General features: G+C 35.1%; 1 protein-coding gene across 15 annotated transcripts in view; it reads right to left on the bottom strand.

Moving 5' to 3' along the window:
- OSBPL8 (oxysterol binding protein like 8) overlaps nucleotides 1-25994 on the bottom strand; it is a 157770-nt gene that overhangs the window by 75970 nt on the left and 55806 nt on the right. For 5 of the 15 annotated variants that reach the window (XM_045811149.2, XM_045811146.2, XM_045811150.2 and 2 more), the window contains 3 exons: nucleotides 18019-18057; nucleotides 12386-12422; nucleotides 3027-3164 (listed from right to left, as the gene is read on the bottom strand). In XM_045811149.2, coding sequence (XP_045667105.2) covers nucleotides 3027-3164; nucleotides 12386-12422; nucleotides 18019-18057 — 214 coding nt within the window. The remainder of the gene's footprint in view (nucleotides 1-3026; nucleotides 3165-12385; nucleotides 12423-18018; nucleotides 18058-25994) is intronic. The other 10 variants (XM_045811147.2, XM_045811156.2, XM_045811153.2 and 7 more) reach the window with 7 other exon arrangements.

Raw genomic sequence — 25994 nt, 5'->3', positions numbered from 1 at the left:
AAAAAGATGTGGGAACAATTGGGGAAATCTGAATATGGACTAGGTATTAGCCTATATTAAGTAATTATCACTAATTCTGTTAAACAGAGACTTGAATGGTTATGTAAGAAAATGTTTTTAATTGCATTAAGTATTTTGGGGTACAATATCATGAGATCTATAACTTACTCTAAATATTCCAGCCTCACCCTCAAATAAATGAAACAAATACAAGAAACAGTTAAAATTTTCTTAAATCTACCTAATGGGTATATTAGTGTTCACTGTACTATTTTCTCTCAAATTCTGTTTGCCTGAAAATGTTCATGATAAATATAAATGAGGGTAGTTTTAATTATTAGTAACTAACCTTTCTTGCTTAAGTCCCAAGTTAAAGAATTCCTCTAAATATTCTAGTACGCAGATACATGAATTAGATGAATCTACTACAGTCAAAATTGTGGCACACTGAATGGAAAAGCCACATAAGCTACATCCTTTCAGAGAATTTTACCTTAATGAAGGTTATTTATACGAGTGTGTACCATATATCCACTTGCAAGCTTCAAAAAGCATTTTGGCAACAAAAATGTTAACTTTCCAAAATATATTCAACAACTATACAATAAATGTTGACAAAGTAATTATTTTTGTTTTTATATACCTTTTCCAGTTCCAACAATAGTAAATAAAAATTTCCCAACAAACACTTGACTAGAAAAGCATTTTCCACTGAAATAAAGCAGAAAATGATCATGTAACTTACTTTTTACCAACTAATATTCATCTAAAAAGAAGTAATTAATCCTACTTTCAAAGAATAATTCATAAAGTCACAACACCATTGGGGCACCTGGGTGGCTCACTCAGTTAAGCGGCTGCCTTCAGCTCAGGTCATGATCCCAGGGTCCTGGGATGGAGCCCCGTGCTGGGCTCCCTGCTCAGAGAGAGTCTGCTTCTCCCACTCCCTCTGCCTCTCCCCCTTGCTTGTGTGCACATGCACGCTCTCTCTCAAATAAAATCTTTCAAAGATAATAAAGTCAGAACACCAAAGCCTGACTAATTATACAAAGATATTGTGATAGTTAAGACTCCAAATTAAATTTTTTAAAGTATTTGATAACTTCTGTTGAGTGGAGCCTGCTTGGGACTCTCTTTGCTCTCTCTTTCCCTCACCCTCTGTTCCTCCCAACCCCTCACGCACGCTCTCTCTCTCTTAAATAAATAAAATATTAAAAAAAAATTCCAGTGGCATTTTTCACAGAAATAGAAAAAATTCTAAAATTTGTACAGAACCATGAAAGACCCTGAATAATCAAAATATCCTGAAAAAGAACAACAAAGCTGAAGGCATCACGGTCCCTGGTTTCAAACTATAAACAGAGCTATGGTAATCAAAACAGTATGTACTGGTATAAAAACAGACACATAAGTGTATATTAGCTTTCAAACACCAAATTTAAGTGCTCCGTTTTAAAGTGCTCTGTTTTAAAAGTCTTTCCACCATACCTATTGTAGTACTGCAAGAGTTCAAAGCATTTGATCAAATAAACTTTACTAAGAAGCAGAATTCAATACACAAAATTTATCAGTTATGAATTTGGAAGCGAGGTCCATAATCCCCAGGAGTCCCCAAGACTCTTTTAGAGAGTCTGCAAGGTCAAAACATAATACATTTTCACTGATGGTACAAAAGCAATGCTGGATAAAACTGCTGGCACCTTAGCACAAATCAAGGTAGAGGCACCAACCTGTAGCAGTCACTATTTCTTCATTGCCATGCACTTAAAGTAAAAGGCCAGTTTCACTTATAGATGTTCTTGATGAAACAGTAAAAATTATTAATCTTAAACCTGGAGTACACATGGTTTTAATTTCTGTATGACAAGAGAAGTATGCATAAGGCACATCTTTGCATTGTATTTTAAAATGTGTCAACACTTAATAGATCTGCATAACTCCGTAAGCAACTACTTTCCAAATGATTAATGCATGATGTTAAAAGCTCATGCATGAGTAAAGAGCCATTCAAAGTTCAACACAGATCAATAGACTTTAACTTAAGAGAGTATGAAGATTATTGATATGTTTCAGATTCCATTTTGCAACGAATATTTAAGAAACTACCACTTGTCAAATTTTGGTGTAGTATCAAAGAAGAATATCTGCAATTATGTATAAAGCCATTAATGTAATCCTCCTTTTTCTGACTACATAAGGCTGGATTTTATTCATATGCTTCAATCAAATCATCACATAATAACAGATGAATTGCTGAAGCAGATCTGAAAATGCAGGTGTCTTTTCTTAAGCTAGATATTAAAGAGATTTGCAAAAATTGTATGACAGTAGTTCTCAACCAAAGACAATTTGGGACATTTGGCAAAGTCTAGAACTATTTCTGATTGTATACAACTGGACAAAGTGCCTTTATCATCTAGTGGGTACAGGCCAAAGATGCTACTAAATATCACAAGACAGCCCCCCACAACAAAGAATTATCCAGCCCAAAATGTCAAAAGTGCCAAATCTGAGCAACCAGAAGGGAAAAGAATACCACTCTTCTCAATTTTTTTTTTTTTTTGAGGAAAAGGGAAGGAGGAACATAGTTGTTTTTTAATAAAAATGTTATTCATATTGACCTGTAATGGGTTTATTATTATAATTTTAGATGAATTAATTTAAACATTTTAAAAATTTCTTCATTCTAATTTACAATAAATATCAATAGGTTAACCCATGTAAAAGTTCTTTGAGGTCTTCAATAATTTTTCACATTGTAAAGTAGTCTTGAGACCACCAAGTTTGAGAATCACTCAATTAGAAGGAAAGTGTAACTAACCAAGTACAGTGGAGAATAGAAGAGGAATTAAAAGCACTCTAAACAAAAATAAACTCATTTCAAGAGTATAATGGATGACCAAAACAAATAAAAAAACACTATAAAATCGAACAGTTATAAAGAAAAAAGTTATGGTAGACCTAAAATGTCATTCTCCCCTTTAAGCAACAACAACAACAACAAAATTAAAAGCACAATTTCTTACCCTGACTATGAGGACTTGCTGGACTAAAAGATGGCTGATACAAATCTTTGGTTGGCGTTGGGTAAGCCTCTTTCCCTTGGCGCTGACTCATCTTTCCTGGTGTCAGAAGTTGAGATTCGTCACTGTTTGCTACCACAGCTCAAGGAAAAAGGAAAAAAGAATTAGTACCTATGTTATAGATTTACAAAATGGCACAGTTAATAACATGGAATAGAACTAAGATCGAAAGAGCCTCAATGGTTATATTCATTTTACCAACTCCATACTTTGGTTTGCATAATTGCTTTGTTTTCTGTTATATGTAGTTTGCCATCAACCCAAGAGAAACTGATAGGTATGCATGAGTCAAATTACAAAAAATCTGGACATTATAAAAATGAAAATACGTAGTCAACTGATAATGAAAGGTACTCCAAGGCTACTATGGACTTTTCATTGTTCTATTAACTATATTTGCCAATAAAGCAATAAACAAGAGACAAAGTCATTTCATAAAAGAAATACAAACGGTTAATAAACATATGAAGATAATCAACCATCATTAGTAATCAGAAAAAATACAAATTAGTAGCAGCATACAATATTTACATTCACTATAATTTCTACTCTAATTTCTAATTTTCATAAAAAGTAGGTATGATTTCCATTTTAGAGATTAGAAAACTTGAGGTTCATTCAGAGACTGTCCTGCCTAAGACTATGTAATAGAGGTAAGATGTCTAACTCAGAAGCATTTCGTTCCAAAGCCTAATCTCTTAAAAGCTTGCTGCCCCAAAAATCAATTTAAGTAGTGTTTAAGGTTGTTATTCACCTATTTGGCCAAGCTACTAATAAAGATGAGCAATGCCCAGTTGCAGAGAGGACAGAAAAGAGAAACACACTCAATGAAGGAATAGGGCAAATTGTCACCAAATAGTGCCCTAGGGTCTCCATGTCCTTCCATTTTATGTTTCTGTGCTTTCTGCCTACAAAAACTTTAGCTTTATCTTGAGGGAGAATGATTCTCTCTTCACTACAGATTTAATTTTTAACTTAACTGGAATTTCACATTCACATTTTTATCACCATATCTTTTAAATCAGTTGCTTTAAATTCAAATTGTGTCCCATTGTGCTAAAGTTAAAGAATGATATTTTAGCTCTATACATTTCAATGTAAAAATTCAAAAAAACTTTCACTTAACACCCAAGATATAAAAAAATGTATAGTCCCATCAAGTCCATAAAAAAAGAATCTATACACTCCTGAATTTGTATCTCTTCCTGAACTAAACTCATGTCCAACTGCCTGCCTTATAATACCTCTATTCCTTAACAGGCATCTATTATCCAGAGTATAATTCTTGATTCTGCTTATTCTCCAAACCTGCCTCTGCTGCATCTCAGTTAGTGGAATTACTACTCTCCTCCCCCCTTTCTCAGGTCAGAAACCTTAGATATATTCTCCTATTTTTCCTCTTTCTTTCATGCTTCACATCCAATTCATCTGTGGGATCTTTGTAGTCTACCTTCAAAATTTATATGGAATCCTTTTACTTCTCCCCACTTCCACAACTACCACCCTGTTCTAAGCCAACCATTGCTTTTCCACTGGATCATAGCAACAGATTTTTACCTAGTCTCCAGACTTACTGCCTCACTCCTTGCTTGTATAGAATTCATTCTCTACGTAGAAGCCTGAACAATCTTTGTAAATCATGAATCAGATTTACACCATGCAGAAATATCATAAATGGCTATTATACTTGCAATAAATTCCATGGCATAAGAACTCAAAAGTGGCTGGCCCCCTGCGTACCTTTCCAACCTCATTCTCTACTTCTCTCCTCTTTAGTCACTTGGCTCTAGCTATAATGGCCTTCTTGGTATTCCTCAAAATATGCCATTTTGCCCCAGGCTCTGGGCCTTTAAATCTCTGGTTCCATCTACCTGGAAAACTCCCACCCCAGATGTTCACACTATTGACCCCTCGCATCATTTGTTGTCTGTGTTCAAATGTCATCTCTTCAGAAAAACTCTTCATGGTACCTGTGATAAATAAGTTAATTTTAATATAATACAATTTATAAATTTTTGGTTATTGTGCACTCTGCCACAATTATAATCTATCACCTTATCAAACATGATTTTCATTGTAGCTCTTATCACTGTCTGAAATTATATCATTTGTTTGTTTTTTATCTGCCTTCTCCACTAGACCATAAGTTCCACAAGGGAAGGGAGTTTTGTCTGCCTTGTATTTCCATAAATCCTCAAGTCCTGGTATAGTTCTGGCATAGTGAAGGTGTTCAACAGAATCTTGCTGAAGGAACCTATCAATAAATTTTATATTTTTATGAAACTTCATTATCATAAAGTAAATGGCAGCTCCTTTGGTCACTAAATCCAAGATCCATTTAATTCCTAAAAATTGTTAGTAAAATTAAATATGTATGGTACTGATGTAGGAAGAGACACACTGACCTAAAGAACATAACAGAGAGCTCTCATAATCAAACCCATGCATATGTTGAGCCTAGACAAACAAAAGAGGTACGGATAAAAAAGACTACTCCATTAATGACACTAGGAAAACTGAGTATTGGAAAATTAGCTCCCTATCCTCATACCGTGCACAAAGAAATAGTTTTATGAAAATTAAAGACATAAATGTAAAAAGCAAAACTTAAAACCTTTTAGAAGAATATATAAAAAGAGTATCTTCATAAACTTGGGGTAGGGAATGATTCCTTTAAAAAGGCACAACAGAGCATTAACCAAAATAGAAAGAACTGATAAATTCCACCATATTAAAATTAAGATTTTAATCAAAAGGTACCATAAAAATTTAAAAAGAAAAACAGGATATTTGCAACATATATAATTAACAAAGGGTTGGTATCTAGAGTATGTTAAAAAATAATAATAACCCTGTGTATCAACTGGAAAAAGACAAACAACAGGAAAATTTAGGGATCTATCAAAATGAATAAAATACCTAGGAATACATTTAACCAAGGAGATTAAAGATCTGTACACTGAAAACAATAAGACAGTGATAAAAGAAATTGAAGAAGACACAAATAAATGGAAAAGCATTCCATGCTCATAGAATGGAATAATTAATATTGTTAAAATGTCCATACTACCCAAAGCAACCTACAGATTCAATGTAACCCCTATCAAAATTTCAATGACAGAGTACCTGGGTGACTCAGTCAGCTAAGTGTCCAACTCTTGGTTTCAGCTCAGGTCATGAGATTGAGCCCCACATCAGGCTCCACGTTGAGCTTGGGATTCTTTCCCCACTCCCTTCCCCTCCCCTTCTGTTCCTCCCAAGGTTGCACATGAACTCTCTAAAATAAATAAATAAAATCTTTAAAAAAAAATTTTTTTTTTAATTCCAATGGCATTTTTCACAGAAACAGAGCAAAAAATTCTAAAATTTATATGGAGCCACAAAAGACCCTGAATAATCAAAATAACCTTGAAACAGAAGAACAAAGCTGCAGGGCACCTGGGTGGCTCAGTCGTTAAGTGTCTGCCTTTGGCTCAGGACGTGATCCCAGGGTCCTGGGATCGAGCCCCACATTGGGCTCGTCTGATGGGAGCCTGCTTCTTCCTCTCCCACTCCCCCTGCTTGTGTTCCCTCTCTCACTGGCTGTCTCTCTCTCTGTCAAATAAATAAAATCTTTGAAAAAAAAAAAAAGGAGAAGAACAAAGCTGAAGGCATCATGCTCCCCACTTTCAAACTATAAAAGAGCTAAGCAAAACAATAATCGAAGTAATCAAAACGATATGGTACTGGCATAAAAACAAGACACAATAGATAGAACAGAGGGCCCAAAAATACACCTATGCATATACGGTCAAATTAATTTATGACAAAGGAGCCAAGAATACACAATGGGGAAAAGGGCAGTCTCTTCAATAAGTGGTACTGGGGAAACTGGACAACCACATGCAGAAGAATGAAACTGGACCACTATCTTACATCATATTAAAAAATTAACTCGAAATGGATCAAAGACTTGAATATAAGACCTGAAGCCCTAAAACTCCTGAAAGAAAACACAATCAGTAAGCTCCTTGACATCAGAATTGATGATGGCTTTTTAAATCTGACACCTAAAGCAGAGGCAACAAAAGCAAAAATAAACAATAGGACTCCATCAAACTAAAAAGCTTCTGCACCACAAAGGAAGCCATCAACAAAATGAAAAGGCAACCTACTGAATGGGAGAAAATACTTGCAAGTGATATATCTGATAAGGGGTTAATGTCCAAAATACATCAAGAGCTTATACAACTCATCAGCAAAAATCAAACAATTTGACTTAAAATGGGCAGAAGGGCTGAATAAACATTTTTCCAAAGAAATAATAGCCAACAGGTACATGAAAAGATGCTTCACACCACTAATCATCAGGGAAATGAAAATCAAAACCATAATGAGCTATCTTCTCACACCTATCAGAATGGCTATTATCAAAAAGAAAGGAAATAACAAGTGTTGGCTAGGATATGGAGAAACCCGACTGCCTGTGCACAGTTGGTGGGACTGTAAATTGTTGTAGCCACGATGGAAAACAGTATGGAAGGTCCTCAAGAAGTTAATAACAAACTACCATATAATCTAGCAATTCAACTTCTGCATATTTTTCTGAAGAAAATGAAAACACAAATTCAAAAAGATATATGCACCCCTATGTTCACCATAGCATTGTATTATTTACCATAACCAAGACATGGAAACAACCTGAGTTACCACTGACAAATGAATGGAATACTACTTAGCCATAAAGTATGAAACTTTGCCATTTATAACACGGGATGGACCTTGAGGGAACTATGCTAACTAAAATAAGTCTGACAGAGACAGTCAAATATGATAGGATTCAAGTTCAAAAACCAAGTTCATAGATACAGAGAACAGGCACAGGCAGCGGGGTAGTGAGTGGGCAACAAGGGTGAAGGGAATCAAAGGGTACAAACTTTCAGTTATAGAATAAATAAGTAATGTGAATGCAATGTTCAGCATGATGACTATAGTTAATACCATACTGCATATTTGAAAGTTGCTAAGAGAATAAATCTTAAACGTTCTCATAAGAAAAAAATAACCTGTAACTATATATGGTGATGGATGTTAACTAGACTTACTGTGGTGACCATTTTGCAAAATATGCAAATACTGAATCATCATTGTATACCTGAAACTAATAGACTTTTATCTCAATATAAAATTTTTTTTTAATTAAAGAAAAAGAAAAATGGGGGGATGGATAGACTTGAACAGTGAATTCATGAAAGAGGAAGTGTCAATAAATATGGCCAATAAATATGCAAAAAGATATTCATCCTCTTTGGTAACCAGAAAAAGACATACTAAAATCACAATGAAGTAAGTATGTTTAATTCAGTAAAACTGGCAAAAATTAGTAAGTCTGAGGGATGGGAATCAATGAGACATTTGAAGCACTGCTGCTGGAAAGTAAACGGATATAAGCACTGTGGAGAACAATATAGAACTACCTTACAAAACTGAATTTCAGTATACCCTATGGGTCCAACAATTCCACTTTTAGCTTTATACCTAGAACAGTACTCTTTTATTGCATTTACCAAGAGACAAGAATGTTCATAAGAGCAAAAATCAAAACTTAAATACTCATCAACTGAAAATAAAATGGATGAACAGATTGTGGCATATGCCTATAATGGAATAGCATATAGCACTGAAAAGGAATGATCTATATCTATACCCCAAAACACGGTTGAATCTTCAAAGTATTAACACAAAAAACAAGTTCTAGAATATGACATACAGCATGATACCACTCAAAAAATTAACCAAGCAAAACTTAGTGACACATATGGAATTTAAAAATATCAAAAAATATATTTCTTAAAAAAGCAAATGATAAAAAATAAAAACTAGTCATCACTTCTTGGGGGGCAGGCAACAGGGATAGAGGAGAGAAGAAGCAGGAGAGAAGAAGCACACAGGTGAACATGAGGGATTTTAAAGATTCAAGTTCTTGAGTGGTAGGTTCAACACATACTCTCTGGATGATTATGCTTTATAATTTATATATGCTACATATATTCTTTTGTAGTATCATATATGATTTATATATGCAGTATCTCTTGTAGTACATATATTCTTTTGTAGTATCAGACATCAGTACATTTTAGGCTAATTTAAAATACATTATAGAAGAACAACTAATAGAATTAAAGTATGCTTCAGTATTCCATCAGTAAGATATAGGTATCTGTATCTCGAATAACCACACATATAAAGAAGGAAATAGTCTGAGAAGTGCAAATTTAGTTGTATTCATCTCTTTCTAACCCTTAATAGTTGAGGTATTACTATTTATGATTTTGAGAACCTTGAAGTCAGAGTTTATAGAAATAGCAATATAGAGAATATGCTGTATATTTAGAAAAAATTTAGGATTTTTTCCCCTATTTATTCTCTTACCCCTATTTGCAAACATTAACTGTACAGACAACAGGATTTGCAAAACATAAAAATCATTTTGATGTCCTACGTCATTTGTACAATCTCAGACTATTTGAATGTAAGCTTGAGAAGGGCATTCACTTTGTTTTTATCTGTACCCCTTGGCCTAAAACTGACAATAAATACTTGCTAAAGGACTAGATAGATAGTTGACAAATGAATCACTGCGTTATTAGTTGTCAGAATAGTTTCTGACACAATTGCTTCACCTACTAAAGATAGCATAACAGTGCCCTCTGCTGGTTCTACTTTATAGTGGAAATAAAGTAACCTTTGCTATTCATATTGCATTATTATCTTAAGTATAATAGAAACTAACCATGCTGGAATAATTAATAGTTAGATAATTAACATACCAGCTGTAACTTCTAAGGAGAATATGATTCTATAACTACCATCTTTACTTTATTAAGTCAAGTCATCAATATAAAATCTGTTTCATAGTCTGGTGTTTGCTCTTAATCTAAGGAAGCTAAGATAAAGTTAATTAAAGTCATAAATAATCTCTATGTAAATCCTAAGACTCCCCTTACAGATGGTGTACCTATTCTCAAATACTTAAAGAATCTAAGTATGTTTGGGTATATATTATTATAGTTTTTTTCATTCAATACAGATCCTAATATTAAGGAAATCACTTTTCACTCTAAAAGATATATGATCTCTAGTAAATAACTATATAGCTTCAGCCTTTTAGTAGCTGGCAGAGTATAATATAAGCTCATCTCTAATATATATTGCATATTCTTATTTGTGTATGCAGAAAATATGTACCCACAATAAATCTCTTCTATTCCAAATAGAAATTAAAGACCTCTGTTTATAAAATCCAATTACTAAAACAGAACCATTGTAATTGGTCTTAAAAATTTAACTCTGGGGCGCCTGGGTGGCTCAGTCGTTAAGTGTCTGCCTTCGGCTCAGGGCGTGATCCCAGGGTCCTGGGATCTGGCCCCACATTGGGCTCCTCCGCTTGGAGCCTGCTTCTTCCTCTCCCACTCCCCCTGCTTGTGTTCCCTCTTTCACTGGCTGTCTCTCTCACTGTCAAATAAATAAATAAAATCTTTAAAAAAAAAAATTCAACTCTATGTTTCAGTTCAGCACTGCCAATCAGTTCACCTGACATCTAAATATATGAGGTAATTACAGTAATTGGAAAATCCACTAAAAATATCTGCCAGGTATCACAAGTAAGGCTGCCAAGAAAACATAAAAATATTCTGATGTCTGTATACTTCTTTCAACTTTTAAAATTTCTACTATTCTAATAATGCTGGTTGTATAATAAACAATATATTTAAAATACTATGAACTGCTGCAATTCAGAATTTTAAAAAGGATTTTTTTTTTTAAACATTTTATTTTTACTTTTAAGTAGTATCTACACCCGGGATGCTTGGGTGGCTCAGCTGGTTAAGTGTCTGCCTTCGGCTCAGGTCATGATTCCAAGGTGCTAGGACTGAGTCCCATAACAGGTTCCTTGCTCAGTGGGAAGCCTCCGTCTCCTGCCTGCCACTCCCCCTGCTTGTGCTCTCTCTTTCAGTCTCTCAAATAAATATTAAAAAATAATAAAAAATTTTAAAAAGTAATCTCTACACCCAACATGGGGCTCAAAGTTACAACCCCAAAATCAAGAGTTGCATGCTCAATCTCTACAGACTGAGCCAGCTAGGCGCACCTTTAAAAGGAATTTTAGCATATTACTTTAAATTGTCTCTTTTTAGAAAAAAATTACATACATACTATAATCAGTATTAAAGACAAATAGCAACCAATCCATACCAAAGAATTTTACAACTAGAAAAATGCTGCCATTACCGTGGCGAAGAAGTCTCCTTCTTTAGTCAATGGAAAAAAAAAAAAAAAAAGAGCCCCAGAGAACTGACTTGCAGTGGTCAGATACCTGTTCAGGAATAAATACTAAAATTTTCTAAATCAATGTAATTTCTACATTGCCCTTCAGTAAAGTTTAAGTCTCTATCTGATTTATGACACAATAATATTTTAATTATTTGGTTAGATGTGAATTCAGCAAACTGATGGTTTCATGATGATGTTTTAAAACCAGAAAAGAACACACTGGGTTAGTACCCAATTCTAACTCCTTGATCATTTAAGTTCTTAGCTTCCAGCTCTTTATCTACAAACTTAATGATTTATTAGATGATATCTGTGGTTCCTTTCACCTCAGTAATTTTATGATTTTTCAATACAAAAGTTGCCTCTGTTACAATGCTCTCAAATTATATATTAATGAGTATAACTCCCCTGCTAGACTATCATGATCCTTAAGGGTAGGGCACATGTTTTATTCATATATCCTCCCCAAAGCTAGCACAGTGTCTGGTCAAAAAAACTTTTTTCAGAAATAAATTTAATGGGTACACCTTCTAAATCCCTAAGATGAAACATGTTTCATTTATGAAATCCCCAAAGTACAAATAAATGTGTTTCATAACCAAATTATTATGTAAAGATTATGAAAAAATAAAACAATATTTCTCATTTTCAAATGGTAGTGAATTTCTTGTACCACGTCCAGTCTCAAAGAAGTCTGATCTATGCTTTATGATGATTGTAGAAAGGAATACTATGAAGAAGAGGTCCTGAATTATGAAGTAGATAATTAGCTAAGTAAATAATCTATCTTTAGACAATCAAGAAGTAAATATACAAACACTATCAATCTTAGATGGGCACTGAATGACCATTTACATTCTTTGCTTAGCATTTCAGTGCCTAGAAAGAAAAGCAGAAGACTTAATAATCAAAAGAGAAGTACCGTATGCTTTTTATAAGTACACAGCAAAATATCACGTCTCCAAATATGCCAAACTTTGGCTACTTACTTGATGGCCCAAGGACATCTTTGCTATCACCAAGAAGCTTTAAATGCAGGGTAATTGAGCAGCAAACAAATACAATCCAAACCAGGAAGAAGCAAAATGCATCAGGGTTGAAGCAGCAGTGAAACGAAAGGACAAGGAAAATAAGCATTAGTTTATAAATAGAAAGCACATGCACATCAATCCTAATAATCATAATTCACAAGGAATTTCCTTTGCCACACATAAAAAGATCTTGGCTTAAGCATTATCAAATATTTGTTTAAATTTTGGAAAACAAAGATGGAAAGACAAAAATGAAATCAACTAAGTATTTCGTTTTGAAAATTACTCAAATCAAAAATTACTTTCAATTTTAACAAGATATGGGTTAGGAGTGGTGAAATTATTTGGAAACGTAAAGGACAGCCCAATGTTGTTCACTCTTTAAATTTAAATGGTTTAAAAATCTATAACACCCATGCACTATTAAATATTAGTTCTGCATGCCATGAAAGCACTTAACACTACATAGAAATTCAGTCTATTTCTTCTATAAAAAGAAAGGAACATTTACTGAGTGCTTATTATATGCCAAGCATTGTGCAAAGAGCTTTTACAAAGACATCAACAAAGCAGAACAAATTTTTTCTCAAATGGCAAAAAAAACACAAAGAGGAATATTGATTAGAATGATAAACTGATAAGTTTTATTGTCAGACAAATTTTCTTGGACCCACTAAATATGATGTGTTAGCACGTGGAGCTACTACTGGTCGTTAGGAAGTAAGAAGGCCCAATTCTGAAATGAATAACTCACAATCCACTAAAAGAAAGGGTAAAAGACTGACCATTTGTCTAGTAACTATTTTAACATACAACATTATCCTAAATGTTGCCTACGGCAAGTGTTTTGGTCTCCCTTGGTAGAAACAGAGTCCCTAGGGTTCCTTCATTTCAAATACCAAGTATAGTAACATCAAAATCAAAGTTACAACAAGAATTAAAAATTTCCACTGATGACATTATTGTTTGCTTTTTTATTTAAAGGGAATGAAGGAATCCTAATTATCTGACCAAAAAGAAAGGTAGCAGTTGTTTGCTTTGCCTCCTTCGGAAAAATCTTGGCCCTGTTGCTTCCCTAATGATCGAAATTGTGTTTTAATTCCTTTAAAGGTATTTGCTCTAGTCATTTTTCTGTAGTTGCCCATTCTTCTATAAACTGATTTCAGCTTCACAGGTAAAAAAAAAAAAAAAAAAAAAATACAGCTGTAATGACAATAAACTAATTGTGCTCAAGTCCTTATAACTGATGGCCATGTTACCACAACTAGCAAGTATGTGGGAAAAGATTATAAAGTATTTGTGGTAGGAGATCTCTACAAAGTCCAGTGATCCCATGTCTTTGTGTATAATCCCTTCTCTTTGAGAGTATTCTGGACTCACTGAATCACTTCTAATGAATAGAATATGGCAGAAGTGAACGGATGTCACTTCCAAGATTACGCAGTAAAAAGACTATGACCTCCAACTTATTTATAGTCTCTTGCTCTCCCTGGGGAAAGCCAACTGCAGTCATGAGGCAGCCTTGTAGGTAGGCCCATGAGGTGAAGGAACGATGTCTGTCAACAACTACTACTTGAGTTTGTAAATAAATCTCCTGCTTTGGCCCTCCTTGCCCTCCCATCCACCCAGTCAAGCTTTCAAATGAGACTGCAGGACACACCCTCCCCAGTAGCCTGACTACAACCATTTGAGAGATTCTGAGCCAGAGACACCTAGTAAACCGCTCTTGGATTCCTGACCCACAGAAATTATAAAATAACAAATACTTGTTGTTTTATACCACTTAATTTTTGGATGATTTGCTATGTACCAATAAATAACTAATGTGATACTGGAAAACGGAAAGAAGGAAACGGAGAGTCAACCATGGTAAACCTGACAAATATTTCATAGACAGTCTCTAAATATATCTTTTTGTATTGATATGAATAATTAACTGATTTCCTTAGATTTAAATCACCAGTAAATCTGAATTTCTTGAAGGAGAACAATGGTTCTAACCATATATGCACAATGGGACTTTCTAATTTCACAAGGCCAGTCATTTTTGAAGGTTTTTTAGTTGGTCTTCTATTTAGGATAAATGATTAAGTTCACTTTCAACATATATATTCTCAAATTTTGTTAATTAACAGCATTATGTCAACTTCTTTGCAGCTGTATTCCTTGCCTGTCTGCTTCCAGAAAATAATCCCTAGCATATACAGCAACTTCTGATATTCGTTTCAAATGTTTTCAACATTATAACTTCAAGCATGTTTGTCATATATATCTGATTCTATTAATCTAATTTTTTTCATATTGAGACACTCAAGAATCAAAGTAAACACTGTCTATTCCTATCACTGATCGATCCATCCAAATATTTATAAGTACCTATTATATAGACAGGTGTCATTTCAGGCACCAAGGGATATAGCAGTGAATAAAAAAGACAAATATTTTACCCTTTGTGGTAGTTATGTTCTAGCGGGAGAGATGAACAATACCATACTAAACAAGTAAAAATTTGTTGCATATTATATAATATAAATACTAAGGAAAAAATAAGCAGAGAACAAGGACACACAAAATGTTAAAGAAGAGGGAGTTATAATTTAAGATAGACTTCACTAACAAGACTTCACTACAGAATTGACTGAATAAAATGAGTAAGTTTACCAGAAGGACATGAAGGGGAAGAGTATTCAAGGCAGAGGGAGGAATGAGTATAGAGTGGAGGACTGGGATGGAAGCAAGTCTGGAGGGCATGGAGGATAGTAAATAGTCCAGAGAGGCTGAAATACAAGTAGGAGAGTAGTAGGAAATGAAGTCAAAGAAGTAAATGGGTGCCAGATTATGCAGGACCTCGTCAGGACTTTAGCTTTATTCTGAATGAGATGGGGAGCCACTGGATTTCTGAGAAAAGGAGTGACATAATCTGATTATGTTTTAACATGATTGTTCTGGCTGCTATGTGGAGAATGGACTAGAGGGGCATGAGTACAGTCAGTTAGGAAGTTACTGTAATAATCTAGGGGAGAGATGAAGGAGACTTGATCCAGGTGGTAGCAGTGAGGGTGAGAAAAAACGGTTGAGTTCTCTGAACATATTTTGAAAGTAGAGCCAATAGGATTTCCAAACAGACCAAGTATGAATTTAAAAAAAAAAAAAAAGAGGAATTAAAGTGATATAAGCGTTGGGGTCTGAGCACCTGGAAGGATGGAACTGTCATTGTCTGAGACGGAAAGGACAGTGAGAGGGGTGAATTTACAGAAAGAAACAAAAGTCCTAAGTTTGAGATAGATTAACTCTGAAATGTCTGTTAGACATCCAAGTCAAAATATCAAGTAGGCAATTGGACATACAAACCTGCACAGAGAAAGGTTCAGGCTGGTAAGAAACAGTATAAATTATGGTATGTGTGACAGTTAGGTTATATGACCTGAAGAGCTTAATCACAGGAGACTAAAAAATGCGACAGAATAAAAAGAACTGGCATTATAAAGAAAACATACATTATAATGGAACAATAGAACTAAGAATTAAGCTGAAACACTCTAAATAAAAGTGGAAATACATAAAAAAAAAAAAAAAAAAAAAAAAGCAAGACTTCAGAAACCTTCCCAGAACGTTGTGGATGCAAAGGCATTAAACTGGGACAGTGAAACTATCCTCCCAGAGTTGCGTGTAAGTAATGCCAACGGGAAATGGGATATATTAATTTTATCAGGTAACTTGTATCACTTGTGTACACGGCTAAATTGCATACTACACTTCTTACTTTTACTGCTTTTAGGACCAGCGCCTAATTTGCACAGTTCCATGTTGTATAACACATGAATAAAGACAATGTGAAATTACTGATGTGGAAACATTCTACATAAGTATCTTGTTAGATAGTTTAAAAAATAAAAAGCTAGCCAACTCTTCTTGGCTTTTCTTAGAGAACCAAAATACTACTAGAAACTCAAAGAATCCAGGAACTTTCTTTCAGCCTGTTCAAAAAAAGACCATTAAAGATATGATGGAAACATTTTCTCTAACTGAATAACATCATATTTGTCATTATCACTTCAACAATGTCCACACAGTCATTTCAATAATTTCTTTGTCATATAAACAGATACTCTATTTTGGCAGAAAGTACGGGCTGAAAGTGATAAAATAATAGTAACATGCCTAGAGAGTTTTTCTATTTATCATTTAGTATACTATCAACTATTTTAACTAAAAGCATGAAGTACAGCCATTACCTAAATCTTTACTGAATTTAGTCTACAAATCTCAGGAAAAGAGCATTACGCAAAAATGGGATTTTATTTAATGTACTTCTAAATATTTGCCACGCCATCTATAATTAGCATAAAACCCACTATCTTTCAGAAGTGTAACGGAGTAAGTTCATAATCACACCCTTCATCCTGGGAAACCCCTCAGTCCTAAGCAATTCAGGACAGATGGCCACCTTATAACACAGAAACAATCCCATAAGAGCTATAGCTTGATTCCATTGCCTTAAGCAAAGCACCTCCCTCTCAACATACATATTTGACTTAGGCCATCTTTTGAGCTTATGCCAAAGCACAAACAGCTTTGATACAACTTGAAAATAAAGTTTCAAGCAAGTTGCACCTCTTCCCCCAACAAAGTTCATCAAGTTGTGTTCATTGTACAAGCAATGCTGCTGGCACAATTTGGAAGGAGGATTATATAAAACATCCTAAGAGTGCTCTATTTAGTGCTATCTTCGGCCCTTAGAGTAAGAGTCTTCAGTAAGAGATGCAGCAGCTGAGATTTATTTCTTCTTCCTACAGGAGTCCTCTTTCTACACTCAACTTTTCATATTCTTGCAATGAACTGCAAAACACACATTGTGTACATTTTATCCCTGAGTTTTACAGGAGATATTTTATGGAAATATTTTCTAGGAACTAGAGCTTATCACTCTTAGAGAATATTAACTGGCATGCCAGGCAGTTATTTTAAAATAATCTAATCAGACTTTTGATTCAGCAAATGCACTTCTAGGAATGTACACTGAGGTGATCATCTAAAATATTTAAAAAGACGTGTCCACAGATTTTTATCACATCACTTACAGTAATCTAAAACAGCCATCTATTATTAAATAGTACATTTATACAATGAAATACTATGTAGCCGTTAAAGTTTTTTTTTCACTGACTGAACAGCATTCATTATACATTGACTTTTAAAAATAGGCTACAGAAGTTTGTATGACTCCACTTCTATAAAATTTCATGTGTAAGACATATACATATGAAGAAACTTAGTAAAGAGGCCACCAGAATATTAAAAGTGGTTGCCTCCAGAAGGTAGAATTTTATTTATTATATTCTTCTGTATTGTTTAACTATGTCCCCATTGGTATGGATTATTTTTACAGTAAAAAAAAAAATCCATACACATTTTGGAAAAAATGAAAACATTTTACAAGTGATCTTTTCAATCTACATGAGTTACTTAGTATAATGACATAATCATCTATGATAAAATATAGTGAAAAATAGATTTTAAGAATCCAACCCAAAATCCTCAAAAAATGCAAAAATGTTAACATTTCAAACATAGCACCATATATTACTCACTGTCTCTTGAACTTCAGCAACTTCTGAATATGGCAAGATCTAAAAAAAAAACAAATTTTCTCAGGAGTGATTTAATGTCAAATACTTGAATCTGAATTTAGAGAGCACCCAGTGTATCAAATGAATTAAGTGGTGCATTAATCTTTTAAGAAGTAGCAAAAAAAAAAAAAGTGCAATAATATGTTTACACTGGAAACTAAATCCTTTTAAAAAACAAAACAAAAAAACCTCTGAGGCTTTGGGAAATTCCAGTCAATCTGTCAATCTGTGAAGTCCTCTCTGGCATGCTCTGGGGCTTTTTCACAGTTCTTATCCTCCCTGCATGTATTTAATTCTATCAGCCTTTTCCCCATGTAAACTTTCTCCTCTCTTGGTTTCTAAAGTACTCTACTCCTCTGCCTTCCCTTCTCCTGTTTTCCTGGCTCCACTTCATCTTCTCATTCAGTAAGTGAGTGGCCATAACCAGTGCTCAGTCCTCAACTTTCTTTTTTTTTTTTCTCTCAATCTGCTCCTTTCCTGCAGATTGCATTCATGCTTAAGGCGTAATTTATTACCTTTATTCAGACGACTTCCAAGTCCTTCCCTAGCTCCAAAACTCCACTCCAAGACATTGCTACCTATATGTTCAGACATTACTACAAATTAACTTCTGGTTCTAAAATTCTGTAAACAAAGGAAGGGCTCTAAGCTGGTTTTAGAAAGCATCTTTAAGTCAAAAACAGCACTCACTAGCTTCTCTTAGAAACCAGTTTTCATGGCAATTTGCCCAAGTCTTTCAATGGTAGCATCTCTCTTTCACTCAGACCTAAACCCTTGAGTCATTGAGACTCTTTCCCCCCAACATCTCATGAAATTATTAAGTTCTGATTATTTTTACCTAGAAAATGTCTACCTCACATCTAGTCCTTTCCTTCAATTCTCATTAATACTATTACCTAGGCCAGACCCACATCATCTCATTTCTCATCTCCCTTTCAATAGATGTCCCTGCATTAAGTCTCACCTCACTCATTTACTCTGGTAGGTACTGGAACTCAAAAACACAATAAAGACATGGTCCCTACTGCCGACAAGATGACCATATATACATATACATATACATATATACATATATGGTATGTACTGTATAGTAATTTATGTGAAATTGAGGTAAATTATCTTGTCTACCCAATATTGCTCATTCTTCAAGCTAGCGCCATCAGCAGCAAGTTATTGAACTCTGAGATTTTTTTTCTATGTGAACATATAATTATAAATGTTACAACTCTCCAGAATCGTTGTGAGGCTTAATAATAGTTTACGTGAGTGGTACAGTTTACATGAGTGTACTTTTATAGATTTTTTTTTTAAAGCAGTATGTAGACATAGGCAGGATTACTTAGGAGTGCAACAAGTGACAAAGACTAAGAAAAACCAAGAACTTAATTTACCAAATTAACCACAAACTATCACACTGGCCATGTTACTCCTCCACTCAAAAACATTTGATAGTACCCATTCTTTAGAAAATAAGCCCCAAACCCTGATATTTAAATTGTCTACAGCATGGACCAATTATCCATGCCACAGAGGTATTCCGATCCCCCATGGGATAGCTTTGCAACTTACCTAAATTCTCTGTCTAGTAAATTGATTGTGCTCAGAGCGATCTGCAATTTTCACCCTTTCTTTCTGCTTCCATGTTCAATAGCTTGAAAGTTCCCTGACCTTGAAGGCTCAACTCAAATTGCCAATTCTGCTACCACAGTTCAAGATAAAACTCTGACTTCCTAACATCAGTTCTTTGGTAATACATAATTAGTGGTCTCATAATATTTTCTCTATTGCTATCACAAATAAGTTAAGAAATGAATTTTTATTTAACTTTTCCCTAATATTATAATGGTCTAGTATACTGCTATCAAATAGAACTTTCTTCAATGATGGAAATAGTTTATATCCACACTATCCAATAGAGTAGCTACTAACTACATGTAGCTGTTAAATTCTTGAAATGCAGCTAGTGAAAACCGAGGAGCCGAATTTATTTAATTTGAATGTAAATTAGTCATAACTGGCTATACTATTAGACATTTCAAGTCTAGCCAACCTTACCTTTTCCAGCTAAACCTAACTGACCACTCTTTAGGACTGGCCACCACTGATCACTCCTTTTCTCAACTCTCTCCCATTCCCCAGTTTCCAAGCTATTTTCTCTCCTTTCTCTTCTTCCTTCTTGTTGCTTGGCTCCCTTCCCCTTCTGTCCCTGCCCCCCAGGTTGCATCCTAGAATCTCTTTTGTCCCCATTCAACATGCTTTTTCCAGATGATTCCACTAACTTAATTTTCAAATGGGCTCTATTCGCTAACGACTTCCCAAATTAGTTTCCCACCTTAACCTCTCCTGAACTCCAGATCCTTAAAGGTTTCCCCAATCACCCTCCTGCTGCACTCAGTCTTCTTATCTCAGATAAAATATCACATCCTCGCTCAGGGATTTCCTGACCTCCCACACCAGGTAAGACAAAGGGATACTACATCTGTGTTGCCACTGCATCTTTCTATCAAGCCGAACTGTAGGGAAGAGCCCGCAGAGTTCCATGCGCTCCTAGGGAGAGTGCCCCTGCACCACACCGCCATTGTCCTGACTGAGGAGGTAAAAGACCCCTAACTCACCTTCCTCACAAACCTCAACACTTAACAGCCTAACCACCACAGTCTGCCTAACAGACCTGCAAGCTCCGCACTGGCTTTTATCCTTCAAGACTGTTCAAAAGTAACTTCATCACGCACACCCGGGTGGTTCAGTCAGTTAAGCATCAACTCTTGATTTCAGCTCAGGTCATGATCTCAGGGTTGTTGAGATGGAGCCCCACATGCGGCTCTATGCTGGGCATGGAGCCTGCTTAAGATTCTCTCTCTCTCACGCGCTCTCTCTCTCTCTCTCTCTCTCTCTCTCTCTCTCGGGGCGCCTGGGTGGCTCAGTTGGTTAAGTGTCTGCCTTCAGCTCAGGTCATGATCTCAAGGTCCTGGGATTAAGTCCTGTGTTGGGCTCCCTGCTCAGCGGTGAGTGTGCTTCTCCTTCTCCCTCTACACTCCTGCTTGTGCTCTCTCTCTCTAATAAATAAAATCTTAGAAAAAAGAAAAAGATTCTTTCTCTCCTTCTGCCCCATCCCCCATTCTAGGAAAAAAAAAAAAGTAACTTCATCTTAAGACTTCCATAGTATTCCCAGAAAATAGCAACACCCATCCCCTATTCTGGATTCTCTATCCATCTTACCCTGCTTTATTTTTCATCACAACAATCACCACTTAACAGTACGTATTTATGTTTGGTTTTGTTTTTTTTGTTGTTGTTGTTTGTTTGTTTGTTTTTGTCTTCCTCCACTGGAAGGTTAGCTCCACTGAAGTAAGAAGTTAGTTTGTTTTGGTTACTGTTGTATCCCTTAAGACTAGAACAGAGCCTGGCACATGGTAGGCAATCAACAAATACTGAATGACAAATGCATGAATGAAAAAAAGATTTAGTCATTATAACTCTAATACCTAGCAAAGAATTTCTTATATGTAGTTCGCTGAGCTCCTCCGTTTATGAAATGAATTGGTTTAAATTCTCTAACAGTAAAAAAAAGTCTTACTTCTCTCTTTGTATTTTCCAAACCTTAACATTCTGCATGCTTAACATAGATACACAAAGAACTAATATGGACTTGAATTCTGAAATCTAAGTTCTAAGCCTAGCTCTCTCAATATTCCCTGGGTAAACCTGATTAAATATCTTGAATTTAGCTTTTTTATTTGCTCATAAGATCTATTATAGTCCTCAAATTCTGTTATAATAACAACTCAACATAGAAAATCACCTCCATGCCTGAGAACATCTTTAGTTGTAATGTAAAGCATATTCATATTTTCTTCCACTATTAGTCTCTGGCTATCATATGTCCACATTCCTTTGTTAGGAATTCCCCCATCATTTTTCTTTTCTTTTCTTTTTTAAAGATTTTATTTATTTATTTGACAGAGAGAGACAGCCAGCGAGAGAGGGAACACAAGCAGGGGGAGTGAGAGAGGAAGAAGCAGACTCCCAGTGGAGGAGCCTGATGTGGGGCTCGATCCCATAACGCCGGGATCACGCCCTGAGCCGAAGGCAGACGCTTAACGACTGAGCCACCCAGGTGCCCCTCCCCATCATTTTTCTTAAATAATTCTGTCCTTCATAAATAACACTGTTACAGATTTACCACCTGTTTTTGGTAATGGAGCATAAGTTATATTTCTTCTGGTAATGGTGGTCTCTTGCCATGATGAAACCAACCTCATTCATCAAGGACTTCACATACAGGGGAAGTTCAAAAATCGATTGTGTCAGTTGCAACTAATGTCATGAATCTGGTGAGACTACTGGTGAAGTCTGTGGTTATGAAACAAGAAAAAAGTGAACTGTCCATTAAAGGAATTAAACCTTGGCCTTTGAGCTCATTAACATTCTCCTCTGTGTCTGATCTAACCATACTTAGTCACCTGATCAGCACAACAGAAACCATGTAATCACATCACAATAATGCCAGGTTAGATATGACAACTGATTGTAAGAAACAGCTCATATACAAAAATATTTCAGTGTATGATGCTTAAGATTATGACCTACTTAAATAACTTTGATTTTCAGTCTGAAATAAGAGTTTATGTTACTTGGAATTTCATTTTGGCCAATTCCTCACACAGATATATAAGCCCACATTCTTTATTGAATCATGACCAGGATCTCAATTAGGACATAAGGACTGTATAACAAATACCTTCTTTCCTTCTAGAGGTCTATTTCTAACAAATCATTGATCAGCGTATCATGTTGTTCAGTATCAAGCCACAGGAAAGACTGCTAATATTATGGAAATGTCAATTTTCATGACTCATAATATCTACCAAACATAAAAATGCAGTTAGCAACTATTCTTCAACTACATACTGCCTAAATGCCAAAATACTGACTCCAGGTAGAAAACTCAAAATTAGTTATAGGAGAACAAAGCTTTGAGTTAAATAAAATAGATCATGTATCACATACTTTTCAAAGCATACTATTATACTAGGTAATGCACATAAAAATTTTAAAAGGCTGGGTATGACACAGATCAAATTATAATATAAAAACATTAGCCTTTGCATTCAATGACAAGAATAACAAAATTAAGAGTATGGATATTTAAATCCTAACATGGCCCACTGATTAGCCATGTGACCTTAGAAAAATTACTAACTCCCTCAGAGTCTCAATTTCTTCACCTCTAAAAACAGAGTAATATCTACCCCACAGTATTATGGAGATTAAATGAGAAAGTATGTGAGATACCAAGCCAAGATCAGGACACCAGTAAGTGTGCAAAAATAAGGTTGGTTTTTGTTTTTTGGGGTTTTGGTGGGGGGAGGTTGTTTTGGTTTGTTTTTGGTTTTTTTTGTTGTTGTTGTTCTCCGTTCCAATAAATTAAACCAAATATGGAAAGTGCAAATTCTAAAAATCCAGGAAAAAAAGCAAAATCCAAAAGGGACATATTTTCTATTCAGCTACTACTACCGTATAAGTTTTAACTGCCTTCTACCTAGATTATACAACTGCATGCTAACTTATTCCCTGGGCTAATAGCCTCTATTTCTATAGTTCTCAACTTTGGCCATGCATTAAAATCACCTGCGAGACTTTTAAAAAGTACTGATGTCTGCATTTCACCCTCTACTAAGACTCTAATTCAATTGAACAGGGGTGCAACCTGGGCACTGGGATTTTTCAAGATACCTCAGAGATAGCTCTATAATGTTCAGCTGGTTGTCCCTGCAATATTCCATAATTCTGCCAAGATCATTTTCCCAAGTCACAATTCTAAACAGGTTGTTTACTGACTCCCAAAAAACAAGAACAAAAAACTCTGGTTTGACGTTACCTTAAAAACAAAAATTTCAAAGTGTAAAAATAGTATTCAAGGATCTTTATATTCTGATTCTAACTAGGTTGAGATGCAGTATAGGAAAATAATGAAAGCTTGGCCTATGGAGCCAAAACGTATCCAGTTCTGCCACTTACTAGTGGTATGACCCTGAGCAACGTCCCTATTTCTGTGTTCGCTTCTATTAAATGAGGGTAATACTACTATCTCATAAGGTTATTAGAAAATTATGTAAGCTTACCTGAAAAGCACTTGGAATAGTTTCTGGCATGTGATAGAAATTTAATAAATGTTAGTTGCTATTCACTTCTTACAGTTTTATTTTTTTGGGAAAAAAAAAAAAAGACTTTATTTATTTATTTGAGAGAGAGAGCACAAGCAGAGGGAAAAGGCAGAGGGAGAAGCAGGCTTCCTCCTGAGCAGGGAGCCCAATGCAGGACTCAATCCCAGGACCCTGGGATCATGACCTGAGCCAAAGGCAGACACTTAACTGACTGAGCCACCCAGGCGCCCCCATCTTATAGTTTTATCTTCTACCAATTACCCTAAGCAGCAAACAATACTGTCTGTGAGACCTAAACACAAGTGTAAGGTAGCATGTGCATAGATGTGCTCTGTGAAGGTAGGTTAGTTTTCTAAACTCAATAAATGTTTGACCAAAAGTAAAATTAAGTTTTATGTGTATACACACACACACACACACACACACACACAAATTCATTTCCCTTCCCATGGTTTTTTTTTTTTTTTTTTTTTTTTGCACCATTGCTGTTGTTTTCACCATAAAGTGTTTTCACCTTAAGGTGACTTCTGAAGCAGTCTTAATGAAAACCTACTAAAGTGACTTGAGGTCTGGATAAAAATCTCTTAATTGCTCTATTCTCTTAAATAGCTGAACAGGCAGAGATTTTCTTGAACTTTTAATCAAATTTTATCTTCATATAATAATGAATCTTAAATAATTTTGAAAATTACACAAAATAGATGAATTTCTGGAAAACTATAAAAGGCTGTAAACACCCACCAACTTTCACCTGCAGGCATACATACACAAAACCACAGTCCTAACTGTATAAGGACCGGAAAGAAATAAACTATTATTTGCAGATGATATGAATCAGACAAAACATTAAAACTCATAAAAGACAAAATAGGTAAGCATTCAACCAATATCTGTAAATGTCAAAATGAAAACAGAAACAAAACAAAAACAAAACTCCTTGAAAGATACAGATCATAATGCTAGGTACAATTCTGTAGTAGTCAGATTTTATCTTGATCATCACTCCCTCATTCCTGAAGGCCCTATCATTTCTTCTTTCTACCCTGCCCCCACCCCCATCACCTTCTGGATCCCTCCTTTCATATCAGGTAGCTATAAAGTATTCTTCCTTAAAGTGTTAATTGCTAAAGGCTTGAGGAATTTTCAAACTTTTGGGTCTCCAGATCCCTTCACTGTCCCAGAAATTACTGAAGACTCCAAAGAGCTGCTGTTTAATGTGCATTATACCCGTTATTTGCCCTATTATAAATTAAAAATGAGAAACTCACTATTTCAGCCATGTAATCAAAGTCAACATCAGAAATGACAAGGCAGGTTGACAGTATATACCCTTGGCAATGATGTGATGAAATGGCATTTTACCTTTGTGGTCTCTTCCCCAAAACCCGTAAGGACCTGTCTAATCGGAGAAAAACAGACAAATCTCAACTGAAGGACATTGTGCAAAATATCTAGCCAGTACTCCTCAAAATTGTCAAGGTCATCAAAAACAAGGAAATCACAGTCAAGAGGACCCTAAGGAAACATGACTAGTAAATATAATGTGCTATTCCAAATGGGATCCTGGAACAGAAAAGGACAATAGGTAAAAACTAAGGGAATCTGAATCACGTATGGACTTTAGTTAATAATGTCTCAACCTAGATTCATTAATTATATCAAATGTACCATAAATGTGTTAGTAATAGGGGAAATTGAGAACAAAGTAGAGGGGAACTCTGTAATTTTTTTCTATGTCTAAAACTATTCTAAAAAATAAAGTTAATTTAA

This window comes from Ursus americanus, chromosome 17 (genome assembly GCF_024610735.1).
Source record: "Ursus americanus isolate L20-20 chromosome 17, mUrsAme1.1.p, whole genome shotgun sequence".
NCBI classification, from domain to species: Eukaryota; Metazoa; Chordata; class Mammalia; order Carnivora; family Ursidae; genus Ursus; species Ursus americanus.
Note: the sequence above shows the minus strand (reverse complement) of the source record. Positions and strands in the feature narration are given on the sequence as shown.